The following is a 27240-nucleotide window of genomic DNA, read 5'->3' as shown; positions in this document are numbered from 1 at the left end:
ATGAAGCAGATGATAGGGAATACAAATGTCTAAAAAATCAGTGTGATGATAAGTGCAAAATAGCTAAGCAGGAATGGCTAGAGGACGTATGTAAGGATTTAGAAGCATACTTCGCTAGGGATAAGATTGATAGCGCACACAGGAAAATTAGAGACCTATGGAGAAAAGAGAATCTGATCTACGAATATTAAGAGCTCAAATGGAAAACAAGTCCTAGGCAAAGAAGGGAAAGTTGAAAGGTGGAATGCGTATATAGAGGGTCTATGCAAGGGAGATGGACTTGAAGGCAGTATTATACAAATGCAAGACGACATAGATGAACATGAGATAGGAGGTATGATTCTGCGAAAAGAATTCCGTTAGAACTACTGACAACCCTGGGAGAACTAGCCATGACAGAACTCTTCCATCTTGTGTACAAAATGTATGAGACAGGCGAAATACCTTCAGACTTCAAGAAGAATGTAATAATCCAAACTCCAAAGAAAGCAGGTGCTGGCAGGTTTGAATATTACCGAACTATCAGTTTAATAAGTCATGTTTGCAAAATACTAACAGGCTCTATAGAATAATGGGAAAATTGGTAGAAGCCGATCTCGGGGGAAGATCAGTTTGGATTGTGGCGAAATATAGGAACACGGGAGGCGGTACTGACCCTATGATTTATCTTAGAAGATAGGTTAAGGAAAGACAAACCTACGTAAGTAGGATTTGTATCCTTAGACAAAGCTTTTGACCATGTTGAATAGAATAGTCTCTTTGAAATTCTGAAGGTAGCAGGTGCAAAATACATGAGCGAAAGGCTATTTACAACTTGTACAGTAACTAGACGGCATGTACAAGAATTAAGGGAAATGAAAGGGGAGCAGTGGTTGAGAAAGGAGTTAGACATTTGCCATGTTGTTCAATCTGTGCATTGAGCTACCAGTAAAGGAAACAAAAGAAAAATTTGGAGTAGGGTTTAAAGTTCAAGGAGAAGAAATAAAAGCTATTTTGTTTGTCGATGACATTGTCATTCTGTCAGACACAGCAAATAACTAGGAAGAGCAGTTAAACGGAATGGATGGTGTCATGAAAGGACGATATAACATGAACATCAACAAAAGCAAATCAAGGACAGGTGAATGTAGTTGAATTAAATCATCTGATGCTGAGGGAATTAGATTAGGAAACGCTTAAAGTAGCAGATGAGGTTTGCTATTTGGGCAGCAAAATAGCTGATGATGGCTGAAATAGTCTGAACAACAGAAATTTGTTAACAGCGAATATAGATTTAGGAAGTATTTGTATGGAGTATATCCATGCATGGAAGTGAAACGTGGACAATAAACAGTTTGGATAAGAAGAGAATAGGAGATTTTGAAATGTGGTGATACAGAAGAATTCTGAAGCTTAGATGGGTAGATCACCTAACTAATAAGAAAGGACTGAAGCTAACTGGGGAGACAAGAAATTTGCGACACAGCCTAACTAGGGGAAGGGATCTGTTGATAGGACTCATTCTGAGACACACAGGGATCACAAGTGTAGTATTGAAGGGAAGTGTGGAGGGTAAAAATTATAGAGGGAGACCAAGAGATGAATACAGTAAAGAGGTTCAGAAGGATGTAAGTTGCAGTATTATTCAGAGATGATGAGGCTTGCACAGGATAGAGTAGCATGCAGAGCTGTATCAAACCAACGTTCGGACTGAAGACCACATCAACAACAACATTGAGCAAAGATATCGAACTGTAAACTGTGCAAAAATCAATTTTTTTGCGTAATAGTTTTCTTAATATCGAATGATAAGTATTTCATAACGGTCAGACCATCGTCTCCCATCACAGGCAGCATAAGGCGAGCAGTACAGCGACAAGAAAGCCACTCTCAGCACGGAATCCAGAGAGAACGTCTGTAGCAGCCAAAGGATCTAAATTTATAATTAATAGTTTAACATTGAGATAAATAAAAAGGAAAAAAAGTTGTTGGTAGCAGCGGGACTCGAACCCAAGCCGACGAATTGCCAGTCTGTGCCCTAAACGACTCAGCCGCGGTGCCGTTACAACAGTTGCACCTCTAAAGTGCCTCGTACTTTGTGCCTGCAGTGCTCAACGAAAACTGCTGACCTGGTGATACAAGCAATGTGGCACCCTCAGTACTAGCAGGGATGACGTCACATCAGGGCATGTGGCATCGAAAACTGACAGTTGCGTCGCTTCTCTGATTTGATCATAGTGCGGCTGACTGTCATTTCAGCACTCGACACTGGTTTCCAGTTTTTGCGGAGACAGCATTTCAGCACACATGTGAAGAGAATTGGCGTAATTTTGGTGAGATTTCCTTCTCGCATTCGAAGGGGATTGCTATAACTTTAGTGTAATATTTATTGTGTGTTGTAGCACATTAGCACGTGCTCACAGGCCGCCACTGATCAGAAGATTCTGCAAGAATGCAGTACCATATAACTTTTAACATAGCGTACAAAAAATTATTTTTGAAAAGACACGAACAGACACATTTACACACCAGGTTAGAGGCCAGACACGACCACATTTGATTTCTTCCTCTTCGTAAAACTGACAGTGCCTAGAAGCATCCATGTTAAGGACTACTCTGATGGACGTGGGAACACGTCATAATGCGCGTGATATAAAAATGCAATACAGGTTTTTGTGCGCATATGTTTGTATTGAGCTGACGTGTCGTGGGAATGCGTTGGATGATGGCATCTGACGCAACACGCCTTACGATGCGTGGGAAGAATATCAAAAGATCTAGGTGTTTCGTCAGTAGTGGGAAGGCGTCAGGAGAGTCAATTGGTTTTTCCTCTGTCGTTTCCATTTATTATTTGAAGATGGAGGAGATGTTGATTGAGTACGTTCGGTCAAATCTGGTGCTGTATGACCCTAAAAACCGGGAATATCGTAACCAGCATTCAAAGAAAGGGGCTTGGGACGAAATAGGAGAAAAACTCGGTATTCCAGGTTAGTGAAAACAGTTATTTTTTCCATACATATTTATTAATTCTTTTTTTACAATTTATAATGGTTCAATATGCGTTATATTTGATATTGTTAGGGAAAAAGTATCAGTCGATATCAAATAAAACCATATGTGAATATAACAGATATTTATAATAAAAATTAGGTTATTTGACTTTATAACTAAAAATAACACCCAAAATTGAAATTGAAACTTGGTTATATTGAACGTAAAATGGTTGGTTATAATGAATGCACCTATTAAATAAATAATGCTGGACGTTTCACGGAGCAACTCTACCCTTTCGAATGGAGTGCCATTGCCAAGAATAACTTGCTGGACCATAATCAGAAACGAAGTACATTTTGAACTTTGGTGAAGGCCGCTTCTCTCACGAAATTTCTACGAATGGATTCGAGGTTGGCTACACCATGAATGTGTTCACTTTCCATTCGGATTTGTTCCTTGAAAGGGGAAATATTGGTTGATGTATTCCGAAGCATGTTGTGTAGACAGGTGGAAGCTAAAACTATTATATCAGCAGTTTCTGGTTTAGTTTCAAAAGGCTTTAGAAATACGCTCCAGCGCCCTGCTAGAATTCCGAACGCGTTTTCTACAGTCCGTCGAGCTCTTGAAAGGCGGTAGTTGTATACCTTCTCGTCGTCACTTTTAATGGCTGCTTCTCCATTGCTGGCAGTAGCTCTTTGTCTTGTGAAACGCCGTATTTGTTGCTTTCAAATCTTATCCCCATCACAGATCGCTCAGAAGTTCCTCCCGCTACTTTTGCCGTAAGCTCCACCGTCAACAAGCGTGCATTTGTAATTTGCATCTACCAAAACCAGTAAAACAATGGAATATGTGACTTTGTAGTTATAGTACAATGAACGAGCACCAGCTGGACATCGGATTTGAACGTACTTGCCGTCCAAAGTTCCTTCCTGTGCATTGTGGATAATTCCACTTCTCATCACAATCCTTGACGATCTCTTTCCATTCCTCTTTCTTTGGTTCTGGCATGTATATCGGTTGTAGAGTTTTCCAAATTACCTCGCAACACTCTTTAACTATTTCTCCAATAGATAAAAATCCAATCCGAAAAGAAAAAGCAAAAATTCTATAAGAATTCCCAGTTGCTAAGTACCTGTGAATAGTGAAAAAAGCCCAATTATCGAAGTATTGCTCTTAACGTTGTCCTTTGGCAACTAGGCGACCTTTTATTGTCTTTGGGCGCCAAAGGAGAATAAATGAATAACTAATAGATGACTAAAGATAAACCTAGAATTCTAAACTAATTTCTCTGTTCTAGGTAATGAATGTAAAGACAATTGGAATAAACTACGGAATGCGTATATCCAGGCTAAACACCGTGGAGCCATAAAATCAGGTCGGGCAGCGAAGAGTTTGAGCAAATGGAAATTTGAAGATGATTTGGCCTTTTCGGATCCAGCTCTCGTAACAAGAAAAACTCGAGGAAATGCGGAAGACAGCCCCAATAATGAAGATTATGATGGAACACGGGAAGAGATTGGCTTATGTCCGATTGATGAAACAGATTCACAGGTGGTCTCGTCAGAAAGTTCCCAATCTAACCCACCAAGAAAATACCTATTGCAAAGTGCAGTCCCTATAATGGCGGAGGCCACCGAAAATCCCACGACCAATGTGTCAGATTGTCCAACAACTTTTACCCAACCTTCAGCGAAGCCCGTAAGGTAGTATCGTGGAATAAAACGTTTAGTGTCATCCGTACAAGAAATGGTTACATTTATGAAAGACAACCAACGTTTGAGCTCCCAAGTACTTCTGCAAAGTGCACCCGTTGCATCAAGTAACGACGTGGACGATGAATGCGAACTTCTATTCCTCGGCATGGCGAAAAATGTGAAAAAACGGCGTCCTGATGTGCAAATCGGAGTGAAGATGGAAGTGAGGAACATTGTTTTGGGGGCAGCGTTGCAAGCTACACATGGGAGCTCATTTCAGGTGAACTCTGGTTACCACAACACTCTTAATACAAATCCATCATCATTCCACCAGTCCTCCTCAAGACCGACCATCTCCTCAGCAATCTGAACACATCTTGGACTGCACAACGGACTCAAGGTTCTCCTACAATTGGCAATAGAAGCAGCAAGAAAATATTACTAATCTGTTATTACTTTTCTGACGTATAACAAAACACACTTTGTGAAAAGAAAATCAAATAAAATTCCAAAATGTCACTGTGCTATATAATAAAGTAATGTATTAGCTCTTTCCTCAAGCAAACTTTCGCATCCCAGCCGGAATGCTTTCCCTGAGTTGAGTGGAGCGTTTCTCTATTATCGGGCTAACCAAGCTCAAGAGATGGTAGAAGTCAGTTTTTGCCATTCTGGAATACCACTTAAACCGCTCTTAGTGTTCTGTTACACTCCTGGAAATTGAAATAAGAACACCGTGAATTCATTGTCCCAGGAAGGGGAAACTTTATTGACACATTCCTGGGGTCAGATACATCACATGATCACACTGACAGACCCACAGGCACATAGACACAGGCAACAGAGCATGCACAATGTCGGCACTAGTACAGTGTATATCCACCTTTCGCAGCAATGCAGGCTGCTATTCTCCCATGAAGACGATCGTAGAGATGCTGGATGTAGTCCTGTGGAACGGCTTGCCATGCCATTTCCACCTGGCGCCTCAGTTGGACCAGCGTTCGTGCTGGACGTGCAGACCGCGTGAGACGACGCTTCATCCAGTCCCAAACATGCTCAATGGGGGACAGATCCGGAGATCTTGCTGGCCAGGGTAGTTGACTTACACCTTCTAGAGCACGTTGGGTGGCACGGGATACATGCGGACGTGCATTGTCCTGTTGGAACAGCAAGTTCCCTTGCCGGTCTAGGAATGGTAGAACGATGGGTTCGATGACGGTTTGGATGTACCGTGCACTATTCAGTGTCCCCTCGACGATCACCAGTGGTGTACGGCCAGTGTAGGAGATCGCTCCCCACACCATGATGCCGGGTGTTGGCCCTGTGTGCCTCGGTCGTATGCAGTCCTGATTGTGGCGCTCACCTGCACGGCGCCAAACACGCATACGACCATCATTGGCACCAAGGCAGAAGCGACTCTCATCGCTGAAGACGACACGTCTCCATTCGTCCCTCCATTCACGCCTGTCGCGACACCACTGAAGGCGGGCTGCACGATGTTGGGGCGTGAGCGGAAGACGGCCTAACGGTGTGCGGGACCGTAGCCCAGCTTCATGGAGACGGTTGCGAATGGTCCTCGCCGATACCCCAGGAGCAACAGTGTCCCTAATTTGCTGGGAAGTGGCGGTGCGGTCCCCTACGGCACTGCGTAGGATCCTACGGTCTTGGCGTGCATCCGTGCGTCGCTGCGGTCCGGTCCCAGGTCGACGGGCACGTGCACCTTCCGCCGACCACTGGCGACAACATCGATGTACTGTGGAGACCTCACGCCCCACGTGTTGAGCAATTCGGCGGTACGTCCACCCGGCCTCCCGCATGCCCACTATACGCCCTCGCTCAAAGTCCGTCAACTGCACATACGGTTCACGTCCACGATGTCGCGGCATGCTACCAGTGTTAAAGACTGCGATGGAGCTCCGTATGCCACGGCAAACTGGCTGACACTGACGGCGGCGGTGCACAAATGCTGCGCAGCTAGCGCCATTCGACGGCCAACACCGCGGTTCCTGGTGTGTCCGCTGTGCCGTGCGTGTGGTCATTGCTTGTACAGCCCTCTCGCAGTGTCCGGAGCAAGTATGGTGGGTCTGACACACCGGTGTCAATGTGTTCTTTTTTCCATTTCCAGGAGTGTAGTTGAGGCAGTTAATTTCGGAACTCCCCGAATTCGTCTTGCCCCATATTGATAGGATGCAATATATAGAGCGGCCATTTCTTCTTCTTCTTCTTCCAGCATGTCAAAAACAGGGAATACATTCATGGTTGCAGGTTCAAAACAACCAGCACAAATGCTCTCGAAGCAGTTGTTTCATGTTGCTATACGTCAGGCCATTGTAAACACCACTTCATGTCTGACGTGGTCCCACGGTGCTTGACGTGACGTGTTTCCACGTCATGTCAGAGTAGTCTGTACTTACACTTAGCCTATGGAGCGACATGAGTGATTTTTTGCAAATGTACTATGAGGTCCATTTACGTGATGCAAGGTGATTTATATATGTGCATCATATTGGAAGGATGTAATGATAAAGATTGGAAAATACTTTTACCACATCTTGGACAATTTTTTGGGAATCCGTTCATGTGATGAGTAAAATATTGATATCAACATTTTATATCTTTTAATCTGAAAATGTTATTCTTAGTACGTACTGAAGACGTTGTCAGGATTGCCAAAATTTGGTCTAAAGATATCCAAACATTAATAATAGGCCAAAACCTGCTGTAGTTTTTTAATCAAAAAAGAATGCACTACGTGTAGCAAGTATTGGAGCTTTCTTAAATATCAAACAGTTATTTTAACAGTGACTGCCACTAAACTACAGAGTTAAGTTGTAGTGTCAAAAGAGCAGGTGGGCAAGTTCAGGAGAAAAAGGGTCCTCGGTTTGAAAGTTGATGGAAGCCTTAAATGTGTGTACTCTTTGGATTCGCCGATTCACTCTTGCGTACTTGCGCTCCACATTCGTTTTCTCGCTCGTGTTGCAGATCAACTTGCGGCTCATACTGGTCAGCGGCAAGACGAAGGAGTTCCTGTTCAGCCCGAGCGACTCGGCCGGCGACATCGCGCAGACCGTCTTCGACAACTGGCCGGAAGGTGGGCAACACATACGGCACACAGCGAGCGGCAAGCGTACAGAATTCATACTGATGGAGGAAGCCTTTTGCGTGCATTAATTTACTAATTGTGTTGCAATTGTAAGTTCATCGCGTGACTTGGATTAAAAGTTGTGAAAACGTCCCATAATTAAATGATAACGTTCCCACCTCGCTCTGTAAGTATTATTCATTTTACACTAATGGCCAAGCTGTGTGGCCTTCGGCATATGCCGTGCAAACGTGGCTGCATGGCTCGGTGCCTCGTGCTTGCGCACTGGCCAATATTGCAAATAAATATGAAGATGGAAAATATTAACGTTTGAAAGACTGTGATACCTGCCCGAAGAAAAGTAACAATGCAGTGTTACTGAAGAATAATGGAGATTAGATGGATGAAGCAGATAACTAACAAATCAAATGGTTCAAATGGCTCTGAGCACTATGGGACTTAACTTCTGAGGTCATCAGTCGCCTAGAACTACTTAAAAGTAACTAACCTAAGGACATCACACACATCCATGCCCGAGGCAATATTCGAACCTGCGATCGTAGCGGTCGCGCGGTTCCAGACTGTAGCGCCTAGAACCGCTCGGCCACCCCGGCCGGCCATATAACTAACAAGCGGGAACTGAAACCAATTGTGACTTACAGTACAGTGTGGCTAAAGGAAGTGATATTGCATCCTTAGTCATCAACAAATAGTTAATTTGTATTATTTTCAGTTTATTGTCATTTGATATTCTATCCTGCCGACGCCATACTATATTACTAGTGCATCGGGTAATTACAGCAAATTTGTGTCGGCGGATACAGAGAAATTTAAGAGGCTGATAGCTGTATGTGTAGGCCACAGCCTTGTAAGAAGTCAGTCATTATTTAGTGAGGTTTCTTTTTTTGGGAGGGGGGGGGGTAAGGATGGTACTGATTGTACGAAGATACTGGAATCACTGTTTCTTCATCCCCCAGGGTGGTCGCCATACTATGGCGGGTTCGAGCTTGGCTACCACGGGGCGCCAGCCTTTGCAGCATCTTTTCCCTTCCGTGCTCCATGTCTGTCCTCTTGGTCCAGGCCAGGCCCACAGACGCTTGATTGCCTGAGCTGCTACCTTCCAAAGTTGCCGATTAGTCCCTCTGTCAGGTGTTCGGGAGGTGTGACCTTTGGTGTGAACAATCATCGAAGGCAGGTGCGTCTCCTTGTGAAGGGGGCCCCGCAGTTGGAAGGAGCGCTCCATCGGAGATAACTGATAATCATAGGGGATTTTCTCGCAATGAGCCAATCACCTTCACAATCAACGTGAATGGAACGAGGCGAACGATTCAAAGACCCTTCCAGTTGCACCACCGTTCATCGTGGTTTCACATACTTAAGACGGTTAGTTCTTTGCAACGGTAAATCCGTTTCTTATTCAGAAATATGTTGATGCCATAGGTGGCCGCGTGAAATCCTGCTCTCGTTTACAGAATGGCACTTTGCATTTGGAGACAACTTCTGATTCTCAACAACTGCTTGCTGCCTCGCTTCTCCACGGCTACTCCGTTCGTGTCAAGGCCCATAGAACTTTGAATTCTTCCCGTGGTGTAATTTACACCAGGCTGCTCGACGGTGTAACCAAAGCCGAAATCCAGTCTTACCACTCTGATCAGGGTGTCATTGCCGTCCATTGTGTAATGAAAAACGTAGATTCATCCTTAATGCCCACCCGCACTCTTTTCCTCACCTTTGATAGGGTGGTGGTGCCGTCCAAGCTCAAATCAGGCTATGAAATTATCACAGTCCGGCCGTACATTCCGAACCCGATGTGCTGCTACCAGTGTCATCGTTTCAACCACACTAGAACGTATAGTCGACACCCAGCCAAATGTGTAACCTGTAGTAGGGATGCACACGAGGGCGATTGTCCGCCGCCTCCTCCCTGCTGTATCAAATGCAATGGCGGCCATGCCGCCTCCTCTCTGGATTGTCCCGTGTATCTTGATGAGCGGGCTGTCCAGGAGATCCGGATAAAGGAAAAAGTGCTTTACCCACTCGCTCACAAGTTATTGGCTAGGCGCAAATCCTGCGTTCTCCCGTCTGACACTTGTAGTTCTGGTCTTGTTACCTCTCGCTCGATGAAGGACATGGTCACACAGAGATTCGACCTCAAATTCAGCTCTGAGCTTGTGAAATCGCCCAGTGTCAAGGTAGCATCGCCATCCCGCCGTCGAGGTGTACAACAAGCCGTTGAACTCTCGCCTCAAGAAGCGAAGCCACCATTCACGCAACCGGTAGACCGTAAAGGACAGTAGTAGTAGTCGTCCCATGAAGACTTCCTACGTCCCTCCAGCCAAACATCATCTACGTTTTCCTCTACTAACCGGACAGGCTCGAAGAAGTCACCAAAGGCAAACAGTCTTGTCCTTCACCAACTCGCAGATCGATGCTATTGCGACATGATACCTCAGCCCGCTCAGCCTCCATGTCACTGGTGCGCACCACCAACCGATTTGCTGAGTTGGACTCAACAGACTGACAGCACAAGCAAGCCGATGCTTCTGTGGACCTCATGGAGCAGAATCATCCTGCTTCTGTGCCCTGTAGCAGCGAGTCTTCGCAGGCTGTCATTCGGCAGCCGCCAAGGGGACACCCCTTCATTTCGTCCTCGTCATTACTCTCCTCCAATGGAGCGTTCGCGGCCTTCAGTCCTACAAAGAGGATTTACGGCTGCTTTTAGCATCGCAGAGTCCCCTTGTACTGTGCCTTCAGGAAACAAAATTGCGTCCTTATGGCCACTTTGAGCTTCCACATTTTTCCGGGTTCGTTTTGACCTTCTCCCTGAGGTCGGCAATCCATGGAGGCGTCATGCTGCTCATACGGGATGACGTTCATAGTCAACCCATCTTCCTGACTACCCATCTTTAAGCTGTTGCAGTTCTCCTTTTCTTTCCCCACGCACGGTTTCCCTTTGTACCATTTATCCATTTATGTCCCTCTGTCATTCGATGACACCAGGGGAGATTTCCTTCAGCTTATGGGTCTGTTACCTCCCCCATTTCTGCTACTCGGTGACTTTATTACGCATTATCCCATTTGGGGTTCTCCCAGAACCTGTCAGAGAAGTGCCCCTCTTGGCTGATCTTAATCAACTCCACCACTTCTTCCTTAATACTGGAGCACCTACATTCATTTCTGACTCCTCACGCGCCTATTCCCATTTGGACCTATTCTTCCGCACTGCCTAGCTTGCCCACTGCCTTGAGTGGTCCGTTCTTTCTGACACCTACTTGAGCGACCATTTCCCATGTAATACCCTTTTGCTGACTTCTACCCCACCTGCGTTTACACAAATATGGCAGCTTACTAAGGCTGACTGGAGGCTTTACTCCTCCCTGGCTATCTTCGAAGAACAAGATTTCCCCAGTTGTATTGACCAGCGGGAATGTCTCGCAAACGTTATCCTTACTGCTGCAGAACCTTCCATTCCTCGCACTTCATCTTTACCACGCTGTGTCCCAGTCTCTTGGTGGACAGAGGCATGCGCCGACGCAATTCGCGCACGGATACGCGCTCTCCGCTTTTTTAACAGTCATCCAACTGTATTCATTATAAACAGATGCGTGCAAAGTGTCGTCGATTTCTTCGGGATAGCAAAAAAGAAAGCTGGATTTCATTCACTAGTTCTTTTAGCAGTTCCACCCCTTACTCTGTCGTGTGGGCCAACCTCCGACGGCTCTCTGGGACCAAGATCCATTCGCCAATTTCCGGCCTGACAGTAGCAGCCGATGTTATCGTGGACCCTGTTGCTATCTCCAACACCTTGGGCCGCCATTTTGCGGAAATTTTGATCTGTTCCCACCATTACCCTGCTTTCCTTCATCGGAAACGAGCGGAGGCGGCTCGGACGATACCCTTCTCTTCTCATACTCGTGATGCTACAATGCCGCCTTTATTATGAAGGAGCTTGATCATGCTCTCAGTTTATCCCGATCCTTCACCCCAGGGATAGACGCAGTCCACATTTAGATGTTGCAGGACCTTTCTCTTGCAGGCAGGCAGTTTCTGATTAATACGTACAACCACATCTCGGCAGAGCGCACATTTCCCGGACGTTGGCGTGACGCCACTGTCATACCCATACCTAAGCCCGGTAAGGACAAAAACCTTCCTTCTAGCTACCGCCCCATCTCTCTCACCAGCTGTGTTTGCAAGGTGATGCAACGTATGATCCATGCCCAGCTGGCATGGTGGCTCGAGTCTCGCAATTTACTAACGACTGCACAGTCTGCATTTCGAGCGCGGCGTTCTGCAGTTGACCATCTCGTCATTTTGTCCTCCGACGTCATGAATTGTTTTCACCGGAAATCCCAGCCTGTGGCCGTGTTTTTCGATTTGGAGAAGGTCTACGACACCTGTTGGAGAACCGGAATCCTCCTTACTCTGTGCACGTCGGGCTTCCGTGGCTGCATGCCGTTTCCTTCAGGAATTTTTAAAAGATCGAGTTTTCAGGAAACATGTGGGATCTGTCTTGTCGGACACCTTTATCCAGGAAACCGGTGTGCCTCAGGGTCCCGTCCTGAGCGTCATCCTCTTTGCTATCGCCATTAACCGTATAATGGCCTGTCTCATGCTGGGTATCTGCGGCTTCTTTTTATTGACGAATTTGCCATCTATTGCAGTTCTCGACGGACCTGTCTCACTGAGTGGCGTCTTCAGCGATGTCTTGATCGTCTTTACTCCTGAAGCATCGACAATGGCTTTCATTTTTCCACTGACAAAACCTATGTATGAATTTCGGGCGGCACAATTGGTTTCTCCCACAATTTTTACATCTTAGGCCTGTTACTCTTCCGTTCGTTGAAACTACGAAGTTCCTGGGGCTCTTGCGCGATAGGAAACACTCTTTGTCCTCGCATGTGTCTTACTTGGCAGCCAGCTGTACACGGTCCCTCAATGTCCTACGCGTCCTTAATGGTACTTTCTGGGGTGCAGTTCGAACCACCCTCCTTAGTTTTTAGCGGTCCCTTGTCCGTTCGAAACTCGACTATGAGTGCTTTGTTTATGCGTCTGCACGTCCATCTCTCTTACGCCGTCTCAACACTATCCACCATCGTGGTATCCATTCGGCCACTGGCACCTTTTACACTGGCCCGGTTGAGAGTCTGTATGCGGAAACTGCTGAACTACCACTGTCCTACCGCCATGACTTTCTCCTCAGCAGGTTGCATATCGTTTGACTGCCATGCGTGCCCACTCATCCTATGCTTCCTTCTTCAATGATTCCTTTGATGGCCAGTATGGGGCGCATCCCTCTTCTCTGTTACCACCTCGAGTCTACTTTCGGCACTTGCTATGGCGGCTTAACTTCACACTACCTTTAACTTTCCCGGTGGGTGTGAACCCTCACCACCTTTGCTTCGTGAAGCGGCCCGTGTTAATCCTGGCGTTCATGCGCTTACTAAGGACACTACTCCAGTCTCGCTCTATCGCCTTCAGTTTCAAGACCTTCGCATGGAATTTCGCGATAGTACCTTTGTATACACTGATGGCTCTCGGACTGACCGTGGGGTTGAGTGTGGCACCCGTGTCTTTCTATATCGGCTTGCGGCACACTCCTCAGTATTTACAACCGAGCTCTTCGCCCTGTATCAGGCCACGGAGTACATTTGGCGACACAGCCTTTTCAATTGTGTCCTCTGCTCAGACACTCTCAGCACCCTTCAAAGTCTATGTGCGCTGTACACCGCCCATCCCTTAGTGAAACGGGTCCAGGAAAACTGTCGCTTGCTCGTTCTTGGTGGAGCCACTGTGATGTTTATGTGGGTTCCTGATCATGTCGGTTTGTCAGGAAATGAGGCTGCTGCCAAGGCTGCAGTCCTCGTACCTCAGCCCACTAATTCCTAATTTCCTCCATTGATCTCTGTGTTGCCGTCTGTTAGGGGTTGGTGTCCTTTTGGCATCGCCAATGGTCCTCCCTTCACGGGAATAAGCTCCGGCTTATTAAGCCTCTCCAAGCGGCTTGGAGGACCTCCTCTTGGCCCTCCCGCCGCGAGGAGATTTTAACTAGGTTGCGTATTGGACAGTGCCGTTTTGTTTTAGCCATCGTCATGTGATAAGTGGCGCTCCCCCACCACTTTGTACACACTGCGCCCAAGTTTTAACTGTCCGCCAATTCATGACGGAATGAGCATTTTTAGCCTTTTACGTTCCCGCTTGGGTTTGCCGTCTAAGTTATTGGTCATTTTAGCAAATGACATATGGGCTCGGCCGCGTTTTACTTTTTATCCGTCAAAGCACTATGGCAAAGGCCATTTAATTTTTAGTTTGGGCCTCCGTTTCTGTATGGTGTCTATTGTAGCCCTTTCTCCACGATCCTGGTTTATCTGTCTTATGTCAATTGGGAACAAACAAAACAAAACAAAGCAAAGCAAACTGTTGTTTTTGTCTCTTGCACAAAGTTACAATTTAACCACCAAGCCAGTCACATAAATAAAAAAAAAATTGGGAAGCCCATAGCTTGTATCTTGTGGAGACGACTGGGGAAGTTTGTGTGATGGTAAGGTGCAGTGAAATTATGGACAAGGAAGTGCCTTTTGCCATTTGTGTCTTTTGCCGGAAGATATGTGTATTTCTTTTGTTATGTCGGAATGCAGGGAGAGTTGAGAAAAGTTCCATAAGTTTCTCAGTCACGCTGTACATTATTTTCGAAAGATGAGTATTGTTGTCTCTCCGTACTGCAAAAATGTACTCGAGACGGGTCAGATGTTGTCATGTCCTGACTGTAGGTTTTGCGAGGTACTGAGTGACCGCGTCCGTACTAAAGGGATTTCAGTCGGTTGGCCGAAGTGATAGGAAGACTCGATTGTGTGACTTGAATTACTGAGGTGGATATGTAAGATCGGATACAATTTTACTTCAACCTTTTATATCGAATCTTAGTTACAGAAACGACTTCCCTAGCTGAGTTGCCTCGAAGGGGAAGTCGTTACGCAGAGCCTTGGACTGTTCATCATCGTTCTGTCTGCTAACTCGAACCCTCGCATAACATCTTAGGAGCAGCAGAGCTTCCAGCCCGTAACGCTGGTTGCGACCGTCCGCGACTGCTTCTCACGGCTAACACCGTTGCTGCCCGCCGCCGTCTTCGCGACCACCGACTGCCTGTGGACACTCGGTCCTAAAGTGCTATCTCCTTTTCCCCTTCGAGCCCGCTTGTCTCTGACATTACTCAATGTCGAGGGCTTCTCACCCCTAATTGACTACCCTTGTCCTTCTCTTCAGATATCTTTGAGTCCGAGTGGAGGGAATACGAAGTCTTTCCCTGCACGGTCTCTAACTACGTCCTAAGCCCTTCATTGGCTTATCGTGACGTAGCTATCCCCCAATCGCCAGACTACTTTCTCTCCCTTAGCTCCTGTTTCGTGTGCCAATTCTTACACCTGTATAGTCCAAAGGCATTTGCTTAATTAATTCTGTCTCATTGTAAGGACCCTGCCGTATTGATTCTGACACTTTACTCACACTTCAACGTAAAAGGATAGTGCTGCATTAATTCGGTCACATCGCATACGTCTTTATCTTCTGAAGACCTTCTGTCTTCAGTTCTGTCGCCTAACTCGCTGCGTCCGTCAGCTGACCTTATGGCCTCTCAGGCTGCTTCTGCTGCACCAGTCTCTGTCTTCACTTTGGCTAATTTTCAACATTGTTCCCGGGACTTCGCTTTTCGCTGTGGAAGCAACAATGTGACAAAGATATGGAAAAGAAGACACTATCCACTAACGATCGATTACTTATTTTTGATCCATCGCTGAGTATGTTAATCACTTCAGGCCGCTACGTATTTGCGCGTCGTAAACACCGAGTCCAAATCCGAAAGCAGCATTGTCAATAAAGTACTCACTTGGCACTGAAAAGCACGTTCATTTTCTACAATAATGTACAGGTGGAACAGTAGCGTCTCCTGCTATTAACGCGAACATAAAACATTTCCAGAACCTCCTAGAAATGATAAATGTTGTTGTTGTGGTCTTCAGTTCTGAGACTCCCCCCTACGGGTCGGGGATTAGAATAGGCCCGAGGTATTCCTGCCTGTCGTAAGAGGCGACTAAAAGGAGTCCATCCCCCTCACGGGGGTAGTTAGCGCCTGCGTCCGGAGACGGACGGTTCCACGACCTATAATTGTGGTCTTTTTGGTTTTTCACTTCTCGTTTCTTCCTTCCTTTGGTTGGTTCCTTTCTTTGGTCTTCTCCACCTCACTGTCTTCCTTACTCTTTCCCTTGACTTCTTCTCCTTGCCTCCTCCTTGCCTTCTTCTCCTTGCCTCCTCATTGCCTTCTTCTCCTTGCCTTCTCCTTGCCTTCTTCTCCTTGCCTTCTTCTCCTTGCCTTCTCTGGTCTCCGCCTCGGCGTTTGAGACAGTCTGTCCTCTTTCTCCCTCTCTCTCTTCTTTTTCCTCTTCTTCCTTCCTCCCTGTGCGTGCCTGAAGGCCGACCCACGCGTTCGCACGCGTAGCCGGTGACGGGGTAACGCGTAAGTCCCCGCCCTGGGTAGACATGTAAGGCACGCGCGTACCCCCTGGTAAAGGCCAGGCCCGGGGAGGGGTGATTGCCTGAGCTGATACCCTCTGACCATGCCGATTGGTCCCTCCGTCTGTTTCTCGGGAGGTGTGACCTGAGGTGTAAACATTCACCTAAGGCGGGAGTGCCCTCTGAGAGGGTCCCCACAAGGAAGGAGCGCGCCATCGGAGACGCTGGCAATCATGGGGGATTCCTCCGCAATGGATTCTACTCCATCGCTTTCGACTTCTGCCCAAAAACGGAAACGTGACCAGCCACCAGTGACAAAAGTACTACCGCCTGCCCCACAGTTCCTCGTCGTTTCTCGATCTGAGGACGGAAAGGATTTTTCCTCTGTCAACCCTTTCGTTATCCAGAAGGGCGTAGATGCCATAGCCGGATCTGTCAAATCTTGCACCAGGTTGCGTAACGGTACCTTATTACTAGAAACTGAGAGTGCCTTTCAGGCACAAAAACTGCTTCGGGCCACACTCCTGTACACGTTCCCTGTCCGGGTGGAGGCCCACCGAACTTTGAATTCGTCTCGTGGTGTAGTCTATACTAGCTCCCTCGACGGATTGACTGACGAGGAGATTCAATCTTTCCTCGCTGAGCAGGGCGTGACGGCTGTCCATAGGGTCATGAAAAAGGTCAACAATGACCTTGTACCGACCCGGACACGTTTCTTGACCTTCGATAGTGTTAAGCTGCCATCCGCGCATCAAGGCGGGCTACGAGGTTATTTCTGTTCGCCCCTATGTCCCGACACCTACGCGCTGCTACCAGTGTCAGCGTTTCAATCACACTCGACAGTCTTGTTCCAATGCGGCTAAATGTGTCACTTGTGGCAGGGATGCCAATGAGGGTGACTGTCCACCTCCGTCTCCTCGTTGTGTGAACTGTCAGGGTGACCATGCCGCATCCTCCCGCGACTGTCCTGTCTATAAGGAAGAACGCTGTATCCAAGAAATTCGGGTCAAAGAGAAAGTGTCCACCTCGGCTGCTCGCAAGCTATTGGCTAGTAGGAAGCCCGCGCTGCTCCCAGCGGGGAAATACAGTACTGTCCTCGCCTCTCCTCGGACTACCAGGGAGGTAGCAACCCAGACATGCGATCTGACCTTCAGCACCACGGTCGTCCGTTCGGCCAGTGCTAAGATCGCGCGGTCGACGTCTCCTCTTCCTCCCATCACCCCACAGACACCAGCCCCTTCATCAGCTTCTGCTAAGACGAAGACCCCGAAGTCAGATGCACGGGCCTTCAAGAAGGAACCATCCCGTGCAGACTTCCTACGTACCTCGACCTCCCAGCCTTCGACCGGTACTTCCACCAAACGTCCTTCCAAAAAGGCTCATAGGAAGCACAGTTCTCCTTCTCCGCCACGGCGCATTTCTTCTCCTGCGCCACCCAGCGGTTGCCGCCCCAGGCCGTCATCCGTTTCGCCTGGCCGCACCGCTGGTAGCCGAACATCTGGCCGTTCACCGGCGGAGGAAGCTCCCCCTCCCGGCCATCCTCCCGAGATGGCCGATGAACCTATCGACCCAATGGACGATGACTGTCCGCCTACTGATAGCGGCGGCAGTGCTCGCTCGAAGCCAGGCCCTCAGCGGCCTTCGAAGTGACCCCTTCTTTCATCTTCCTTTTCTTACGATGGCACTTATTCACTGGAATATTCGCAGCGTTCGCTCCAACCGAGAGGACTTGAAGTTGCTGCTCCGCTTGCACCGTCCGCTCGTCGTAGCCCTCCAGGAAACGAAGCTACGCCCATGCGATCAAATTGCCTTGGCACACTACACCTCTGTGCGTTTTGACCTACCCCCTGTGGTAGGTATCCCAGTTCATGGAGGGGTTATGTTGCTGGTCCGGGATGATATTTACTACGATCCCATCACGTTGCACACCGGCCTGCAGGCAGTTGCCATCCGCATTACTCTCCCCACTTTTACGTTTTCTTTTTGTACCATTTACACTCCATCGTCATCTGCCGTTACCAGGGCAGACATGATGCAACTTATTTCTCAGCTACCTACACCATTTTTGTTAACTGGAGACTTCAATGCCCACCATCCCCTTTGGGGCTCTCCAGCATCCTGCCCGAGGGGCTCCTTGTTAGCAGACCTTTTCAACCAGCTCAATCTTGTCTGCCTACTTTTCTTTCGGACACATCTCACACCTATTCCCATTTAGACTTCTCTATATGTACTCCCCAACTTGCACGCCGGTTTGAGTGGTATGCACTTTCTGATACATATTCGAGCGACCACTTCCCGTGTGTTATCCATCTCCTGCAGCATACCCCCTCTCCGTGCTCCTCTAGTTGGACCATCTCCAAGGCAGACTGGGGGCTCTTCTCTTCCAGGGCGACCTTTCAGGATCAAACCTTCCCAAGCTGCGATCGTCAGGTCGCCCACCTCACGGAAGTCATTCTCGCTGCTGCTGAATATTCCATCCCTCACCCTACTTCTTCTCCACGTCGCGTACCGGTCCCCTGGTGGTCCGCAGCATGTAGAGACGCTTTACGTGCTCGTCGACGTGCTTTACGCACCTTTAAACGCCACCCTACAGTGGCGAATTGTATCAATTATAAACGATTACGTGCTCAGTGTCGTCGTATTATTAAAGAAAGCAAGAAAGCCAGCTGGGCTGCTTTCACAAGCACCTTCAACAGTTTTACTCCATCTTCTGTTGTCTGGGGTAGCCTGCGCCGGCTATCTGGCACTAAGGCCCACTCACCAGTTTCTGGCTTGAAGGTCGCGAATGACGTCCTTGTGGCCCCTGAGGCTGTCTCCAATGCCTTCGGCCGCTTTTTCGCAGAGGTTTCGAGCTCCGCTCATTACCACCCTGCCTTCCTCCCCCGCAAACAGGCAGAGGAGGCTAGGCCACCTACCTTCCGCTCCTCGAATTGTGAAAGTTATAATGCCCCATTCACCATGTGGGAACTCGAAAACGCACTTGGCCGATCACGGTCCTCCGCTCCAGGGCCTGATTCTATTCATATTCAGATGCTGAAGAACCTTTCTCCTGCGGGTAAAGGTTTTCTTCTTCGTACATACAATCGCATCTGGATTGAGGGACATGTTCCCGCATGCTGGCGCGAGTCTATTGTTGTCCCGATTCCTAAGCCAGGGAAGGACAAGCACTTGCCTTCCAGTTATCGACCTATCTCGCTTACCAGCTGTGTCTGTAAAGTGATGGAGCGAATGGTTAACTCTCGATTGGTTTGGCTGCTCGAGTCTCGACGCCTACTTACCAATGTACAATGTGGATTTCGTAGGCGCCGCTCTGCTGTTGACCATCTGGTTACCTTGTCGACCTTCATTATGAATAACTTCTTGCGGAAGCGCCCGACCGCGGCTGTGTTCTTTGATTTGGAGAAGGCTTACGACACCTGTTGGAGGGCGGGCATTCTCCGCACCATGCATACATGGGGCCTTCGCGGTCGCCTCCCTCTTTTTATTCGTTCCTTTTTAATGGATCGACAGTTCAGGGTACGTGTGGGTTCTGTCCTGTCCGACACATTTCGCCAGGAGAATGGGGTGCCACAGGGCTCAGTTTTGAGCGTCGCTCTCTTCGCCATCGCGATCAATCCAATAATGGATTGCCTCCCAGCTGATGTATCAGGCTCCCTTTTCGTGGACGATTTTACCATCTATTGCAGCGCGCAGTGTACACGTGTCCTGGAGCGCTGTCTTCAGCGTTCTCTTGACCGTCTTTACTCCTGGAGAGTCGCCAATGGCTTCCGTTTTTCTGCCGAGAAGACGGTCTGTATTAACTTCTGGCGCTACAACGAGTTTCTCCCACCGTCCTTACGACTCGGTCCCGTTGCTCTCCCAATCGTGGAGACAACCAAATTTTTAGGCCTTACCTTTGACAGGAAACTTAGCTGGTCTCCACATGTGTCATATTTGGCCGCCCGTTGTACCCGTTCTTTAAATGTCCTCCGTGTTCTTAGTGGTATGTCGTGGGGAGCGGATCGAACCGTCCTACTTCGTCTATATCGGTCGATCGTCCGCTCCAAGCTGGATTATGGGAGCTTCGTATACTCCTCTGCACGGCCATCCATCTTACGCCGCCTCAACTCCATACAACATCGGGGTTTACGACTTGCGATCGGAGCATTTTATACTAGTCCCGTAGAGAGTCTTCATGCTGACACTGGCGAATTGCCATTCACCTACCGGCGCGATATACTGCTTTGTCGGTATGCCTGTCGGCTACTGTCAATGCCCGACCATCCGTCTTATCGTTCCTTTTTTGACGACTCTCTTGACCTTCAATACGGGTTGTATGTCTCTGCCCTGCTACCCCCTGGAGTTCGCTTTCGTCGCCTCCTTCAACACCTTAATTTTTCACTCCCTGCAACCTTTCGAGTGGGCGAGAGCCACACGCCACCTTGGCTCGAGGCTCAGGTCCACGTTCATCTTCTCAGCTCGCTCCCAAAAGAGGTTACCCCCGGTTCGGTCTACCACTCCCGTTTTTTGGAACTTCGTTCGAAGTTCATTAATATGACTTTCATTTATACAGATGGCTCTAAGACCAATGACGGGGTCGGGTGTTCCTTTATTGTCGGGGCACAAAGTTTCAAATACCGGCTCCATGGCCATTGTTCGGTCTTCACAGCTGAGCTCTTTGCCCTCTACCAGGCTGTTCTTTACATCTGCCGCCACCGACATTCTGCTTATGTCATCTGCTCCGACTCCCTGAGCGCCATCCAGAGCCTCAGTGATCCGTACCCGGTTCACCCTTTCGTACACCGGATCCAACGCTCTCTTCAGCAGCTGGTGGACGTCGGTTCTCCGGTTAGCTTTATGTGGGTTCCTGGCCATGTCGGTATCCCTGGGAACGAAGCTGCAGATGCCGCGGCAAAGGCTGCGGTCCTCCAGCCTCGGACAGCTTCTTGTTGTGTCCCTTCGTCCGATTTTAGCAGGGTCATTTGTCAGCGCATTCTATCGCTGTGGCATGCCGATTGGGCTGCACTTACAGACAACAAGCTTCGGGCCTTAAAACCTCTTCCCGTGGCTTGGACGTCCTCCTCACGCCCTTCTCGGCGGGAGGAGGTAGTTTTGGCCCGGTTAAGAATTGGACACTGCCGGTTCAGCCATCGCCATCTGCTGACGGCTGCGCCGGCGCCGTTCTGCCCATGTGGGCACTCGCTGACGGTTCGACACATTTTAATGTCCTGTCCAGATTTTAACACACTGCGTCTAGATCTTAACCTTCCAAGTACTTTCGATGCCATTTTAGCGGATGACCCACGAGCAGCTGCTCGTGTTTTTCGTTTTATCAATTTGACAAACCTCTCAAAGGACATTTGATGATGCTGTTTTTTAATCCTATGCCTGTCAGTCTGTCTTTTATCGTGTTTTCCCTTTTAGTCGTTTTAAACTTGTGCCTCGCGGTGCATTCTTAACGTAGTCAGGGCGCTAATGACCATTGAAGTTGTGCGCCCTAAAACCACAAAAAAAAGAAAAAGTTCTGAGACTGCTTTGATGCAGCTCTCCATGCTAATCTATCCCGTGCAAGCTTCTTCATCTCCCAGTACCTTCTGCAACCTACATCCTTCTGAATCTGTTTTAGTGTATTCATCTCTTGGTCTCCCTCTACGATTTTCACCCTCCACGCTGCCCTCCAATACTAAATTGGTGATCCCTTGATGCCTCAGAATATGCCCTACCAACCGGATCCCTTCTTCTAGTCAAGTTGTGCCACAAATTTCTCTTCTCTCCAATTCTATTCAATACCTCCTCATTAGTTAATGTGATCTACCCATCTAATCGTCAGCATTCTTCTGTAGCACCACATTTCGAAAGCTTCTCTTCTCTTCTTGTCTAAACTATTTATCGTCCATGTTTCACTTCCATACATGGCTACACTCCATACAAATACTTTCAGAAACGACTTCCTGATATTTAAATCAATACTCGACGTTAACAAATTTCTCTTCTTCAGAAACACTTTCCTTGCCATTGCCAGTCCACATTTTATATCCTCTCTACTTCGACCATCATCAGTTATTTTGCTCCCCAAATAGCATAACTCCTTTACTACTTTAAGTGTCTCATTTCCTAATCTAATTCCCTCAGCATCACCAGATTTAATTCGACTACATTCCATTATCCTCGTTTTGCTTTTGTTGATGTTCATCTTATACCCTCCTTTCATGACACTGTTCATTCCGTTCAACTGCTCTTCCAAGTCCTTTGCGGTCTCCGACAGAATTACAATGTCATCGGCAAAAAATGATAAATACTAAATAGCAAATTATTGTTGGTGATCGGATTTGAGCTGGCAATCCGGATCACGCCAGCCGGTGGGTATAACCCCGAGACCATATTGCGCGCAGCACAAATTGCGGCAATGTATACAGTTTTTATGCTTATGTTGTTAATATTTGACATTTCACATTTGTGGTCAATGAATGTTGCACAAACTGAGTAAAGGAACTTCCAACTGTGTGATATGAGAATACCACGTCAGTTGTGAATTGTGGGTTGTTTCCAGGAACTATGCGACATCATCTGTAGAGCAAGTAAATACCACTACTTCCGGGACCGATGACCGTAGCAGTCTGGTCCCTTTAATCCCACAAACCAGCCAACCACTACTTCCGATTTCCGAGATTATATTGCTAGCCCCTCTTTTACTAGACAGCTGTTAAGCAGTGTTCCAGTAGTCTGTCAGATATCCTGGGGGGATGTGGACATTGACTACGAGAAACATAACATCTGCGTAGTGTAATTGTTTAGCAACTGTTAGTTCAGAAAGTTCACTATATGTAGTATATTACGTTGGGATGAGGACTGCACCTTGAAGAATTCTGTGTGAGCCTTCCGTCCAAGATTAGGTCCAGCAATGGAGGGTGAAGCTTTGACAATGCCAGCCACGCAGACATACAGGTGCGAGCGCTCAGGGTTGAAGATAACAGTATTCTAAGTCTGAACAGACACATACACATTTCCCTACACGTAACACTGCAATCTCCCGAGACTGAAACATTTCTTACCTCATGATTATACGTGTACCATCAGAAGCATTAGATCTGCCATACATCTTCAATGAATTGCTGCTTACAGGAAAGCTCCCAGTGATGTCGGGCACAGGAACATACGTACGGAAGCAAGGAAGAAGGCCCCTCACACTGGGTCTTAAAGGTCAAAAAAATGGCTCTGAGCACTATGGGACTTAACTTCTGAGGTCATCAGTCCCCTAGAACTTAGAACTACTTAAACCTAACTAACCTAAGGACATCACACACATCCATGCCCGAGGCAGGATTAGAACCTGCGATCGTAGCGGTCGCGCGGTTCCAGACTGTAGCGCCTAGAACCGCTCGGCCACTCCGGCCGGCTATTAAAGGTCATTTCCACTAATCTTACACATAAGCAAAATTTTGATATTCCTTGTTAAAACATGACTACCGAACGAGTATGGTAGGTACCTGTCGAGTATTCCAAGAGCACAAAGCTTATGTCTTCGTATACCGACTTGTAATCTGCGGTGAAGGAGCAGTTACGGACAAATGCGACCAAGGAGTCACTCATATTCGCCTCCTTTTTCATCGGGGGTTGCTGAGAATACACGAAAAAAATTTTTTTCACCATTTTTTCGCTGTCAGCAGCGGATTTACAAATAACTAACCACATCAAATTTCTCGCGGTATACCTAGCAGTGTCATCTTCCCGTTTTCAAAAATTTTATCCGTTATCGACAAACATCCCAAAAACATGATTTTTTGATATCAAAACGGAGGCGCGGATTCCAAGACGGATATTTGCAGCAAATGGCTGAAATTTTTGTAATATCTTCATGAGATCCTGATCTTAACGGACGATGAAAATTTTCGTCATATCTTTATCCCTTTCCGAGATAAAGAGGTTCGAGGTTACCCTACTTGTACACGTAAAATGCGTACGTGAAATCCAGTGAGAGGCGGAAACGTTTATAAAGTGACTTGAAGCGAAGAAATAGTCTATAAAGTGTTTTCATTATCATCAGAAGGGCTCTGGGAACCACATATTGTGCTGAAGAACGTGCAAACTTTTTGTGATCGTAAAATCCTGTCTGAGTTGTAAATTTAGTTTCGCTTTATTTCAATTTCATATCAGTAAAATTGTACTGACTTATCAAGTTCTTTTCATCTACATCTACATCCATACTCCGCAAGCCACCTGACGGTGTGTGGCGGAGGGTACCTTGAGTACCCCTATCGGTTCTCCCTTCTATTCCAGTCTCGTATTGTTCGTGGAAAGAAGGATTGTCGGTATGCCTCTGTGTGGGCTCTAATCTCTCTGATTTTATCCTCATGGAGGGAGCAATATACTGCTTGACTCTTCGGTGAAGGTATGTTCTCGAAACTTTGACAAAAGCCCGTACCGAGCTACTGAGCGTATCTCCTGCAGAGTCTACCACTGGAGTTTATCTATCACCTCCGTAACGCTTTCGCGATTACTGAATGATCCTGTAACGAAGCGCGCTGCTCTCCGTTGAATCTTCTCTATATCTTCTATCAACCCTATCTGGTACGGATCCCACACTGATGAGCAGTATTCAAGCAGTGGGCGAACAAGCGTACTGTAACCTACTTCCTTTGTTTTCGGATTGCATTTCCTTAGCATTCTTCCAATGAATCTCAGTCTGGCATCTGCTTTACCGAAGATCAACATTATATGATCATTCCATTTTAAATCACTCCTAATGCGTACTCCCAGATAATTTATGGTATTAACTGCTTCCAGTTGCTGACCTGCTATTTTGTAGCTAAATGATAAAGGATCTATCTTTCTGTGTATTCTCAGCACATTACACTTGTCAACATTGAGATTCAATTGTCATTCCCTGCACCATGCGTCAATTCGCTGCAGATCCTCCTGCATTTCAGTACAATTTTCCATTGTTACAACCTCTCGATACACCACAGCATCATCTGCAAAAAACCTCAGTGAACTTCCGATGTCATCCACCAGGTCATTTATGTATATTGTGAATAGCAACGGTTCTATGACACTCCCCTGCGGCACACCTGAAATCACTCTTACTTCGGAAGACTTCTCTCCATTGAGAATGACATGCTGCGTCCTGTTATCTAGGAACTCCTCAATCCAATCACACAATTGGTCTGATAGTCCATATGCTGTTACTTTGTTCATTAAACGACTGTGGGGAACTGTATCGAACGCCTTGCGGAAGTCAAGAAACACGGCATCTACCTGTGAACTCATGTCTATGGCCCTCTGAGTCTCGTGGACGAATAGCGCGAGCTGGGTTTCACATGACCGTCTTTTCCGAAACCCATGCAGATTCCTACAGAGTAGATTTCTAGTCTCCAGAAAAGTCGTTATACTCGAACACAATACGTGTTCCAAAATTCTACAACTGATCGACGTTAGAGATATAGGTCTATAGTTCTGCACATCTGTTCGACGTCCCTTCTTGAAAACGGGGATGAGTGACGTGCCCTGCTGTACCAGGGAAAAGAATGGAACCAGCGGAAAATGCTCCCATCAAAGCACAAGAAAGGCAAATGTGCTCCTGTTTAAAAAAACAGTGTCTGGAAAGAGTAGTACCAACTGCCTCATTAGACAGTGACAATGAGAGAAGAGGGGAGGAATAGTAGGAGGACAGAACGAAGGAGGCTGGGGGTGTCAGGCAGGAGGCAATGACAGTCAGACACAAAGAGAGAATTGAAATGAACTGATGTGAATGAGTGAGTGAGAATGGGCAGTGGGAGTGGATGGGTGCAGCTAAGAGCTGATTTTAAAAAAATTAAAAAAAAACGCTGAGAGCTTCTTAAGTGCGTAGTTTTCCTGTTGAGTAACAAACAAAAATAGTATTTTAAAACGTGCTTAATTATAATTGACGTTTGTGAATTCGGCGGTTAGCCACGTTGGATGGTACCTCAAGGGGCAGAGGGGTAAGCAGCGCAACCGCTCCAGGGATAGAGGATGTGAGAGGGAGAATGTTTTATTGTTTGCCTGGCAAGTCACGGACGTGCGTGAGTAGAAGGAAAATTGCATTCAAAACATTTGGTACACATTTGGGATCGTGAGTCATATTTCATAAAGCATTTAAATATAAACACAATTGCTGTTATTAATAAGTCATCCGCTCACAAAGACACACAATAACACTTGGTCAGGCAATTACAGTGGTATAGCTTTGGGGTCGCTGAGGCTGGCAGCAATCTGGAACAGAGAACAGTCTGCACCAAGTGTTCCGAATGGAGCCGACTTTAAACATGGGGGCCGGCGGCAAACTTATCGTCTCTTTACTATAGTTAGTGTATGGGGAGATCACAGCATATTAATTTATGTCAAATAATAAGGGGTACTCCAATCACTTGTAAATAATGTGAATTTCACATCGAGATTTCGGTCACTGTGGGCCGTGTTCAGTGCACTGAATTTGCGTTACAACATTGAAACCATTTACATATGCACATAGTTCCAACTGGACTGCTCTTGTCAAAGGTTAAGTGGGAGTATGTACTCTAACCTTGACACGAATAGTCCAGTTGTGATAATGTGCGTTTATAGTATAGATGTGGTTTTAATGTTTTAACTTATGTTTACTGCGCTGGAGATGGCCACACTGTCGCCGAAATCTGGATACGCAATGAACATTTGTGCGACTGATTACTGTCCCCCTTACTACTTAAAATACTGTCACTGGGCACAGCTGTTTCCCCATCGAATCTTATTTATGTAGGGTAGCGGTTAATAAACAAGATCGGAACAAATGCGGCCTGAGGTGCCATTCCACAATGACAGTATTGGTCTGCAGCAAAAAAGTTTGGCGGCCACTGGACTAGTAGCTTGAGCGAGGTACAGTTAGGGGAGCTTGTAGGAGTGAGGTGAGATGCATCTTATAAAAGGGCACGAATACGTTCGCGTGCCAAAATTTTTGGAAATATTTTTGAAGGCGCTGAGGAAGGTAGAATGAGGCAGCAGATACCCCACTTTTCA

General features: G+C 47.1%; 1 protein-coding gene across 1 annotated transcript in view; it reads left to right on the top strand.

Moving 5' to 3' along the window:
- Positions 1-27240, top strand: part of LOC126094673 (ubiquitin-like protein 3) — a 487449-nt gene that overhangs the window by 390926 nt on the left and 69283 nt on the right. The window contains exon 2 of the mRNA XM_049909183.1: positions 7647-7755. Within this exon, the coding sequence (XP_049765140.1) occupies positions 7647-7755 (109 nt within the window). The remainder of the gene's footprint in view (positions 1-7646; positions 7756-27240) is intronic.

This window comes from Schistocerca cancellata, chromosome 8 (assembly GCF_023864275.1).
Source record: "Schistocerca cancellata isolate TAMUIC-IGC-003103 chromosome 8, iqSchCanc2.1, whole genome shotgun sequence".
NCBI classification, from domain to species: Eukaryota; Metazoa; Arthropoda; class Insecta; order Orthoptera; family Acrididae; genus Schistocerca; species Schistocerca cancellata.
Note: the sequence above shows the minus strand (reverse complement) of the source record. Positions and strands in the feature narration are given on the sequence as shown.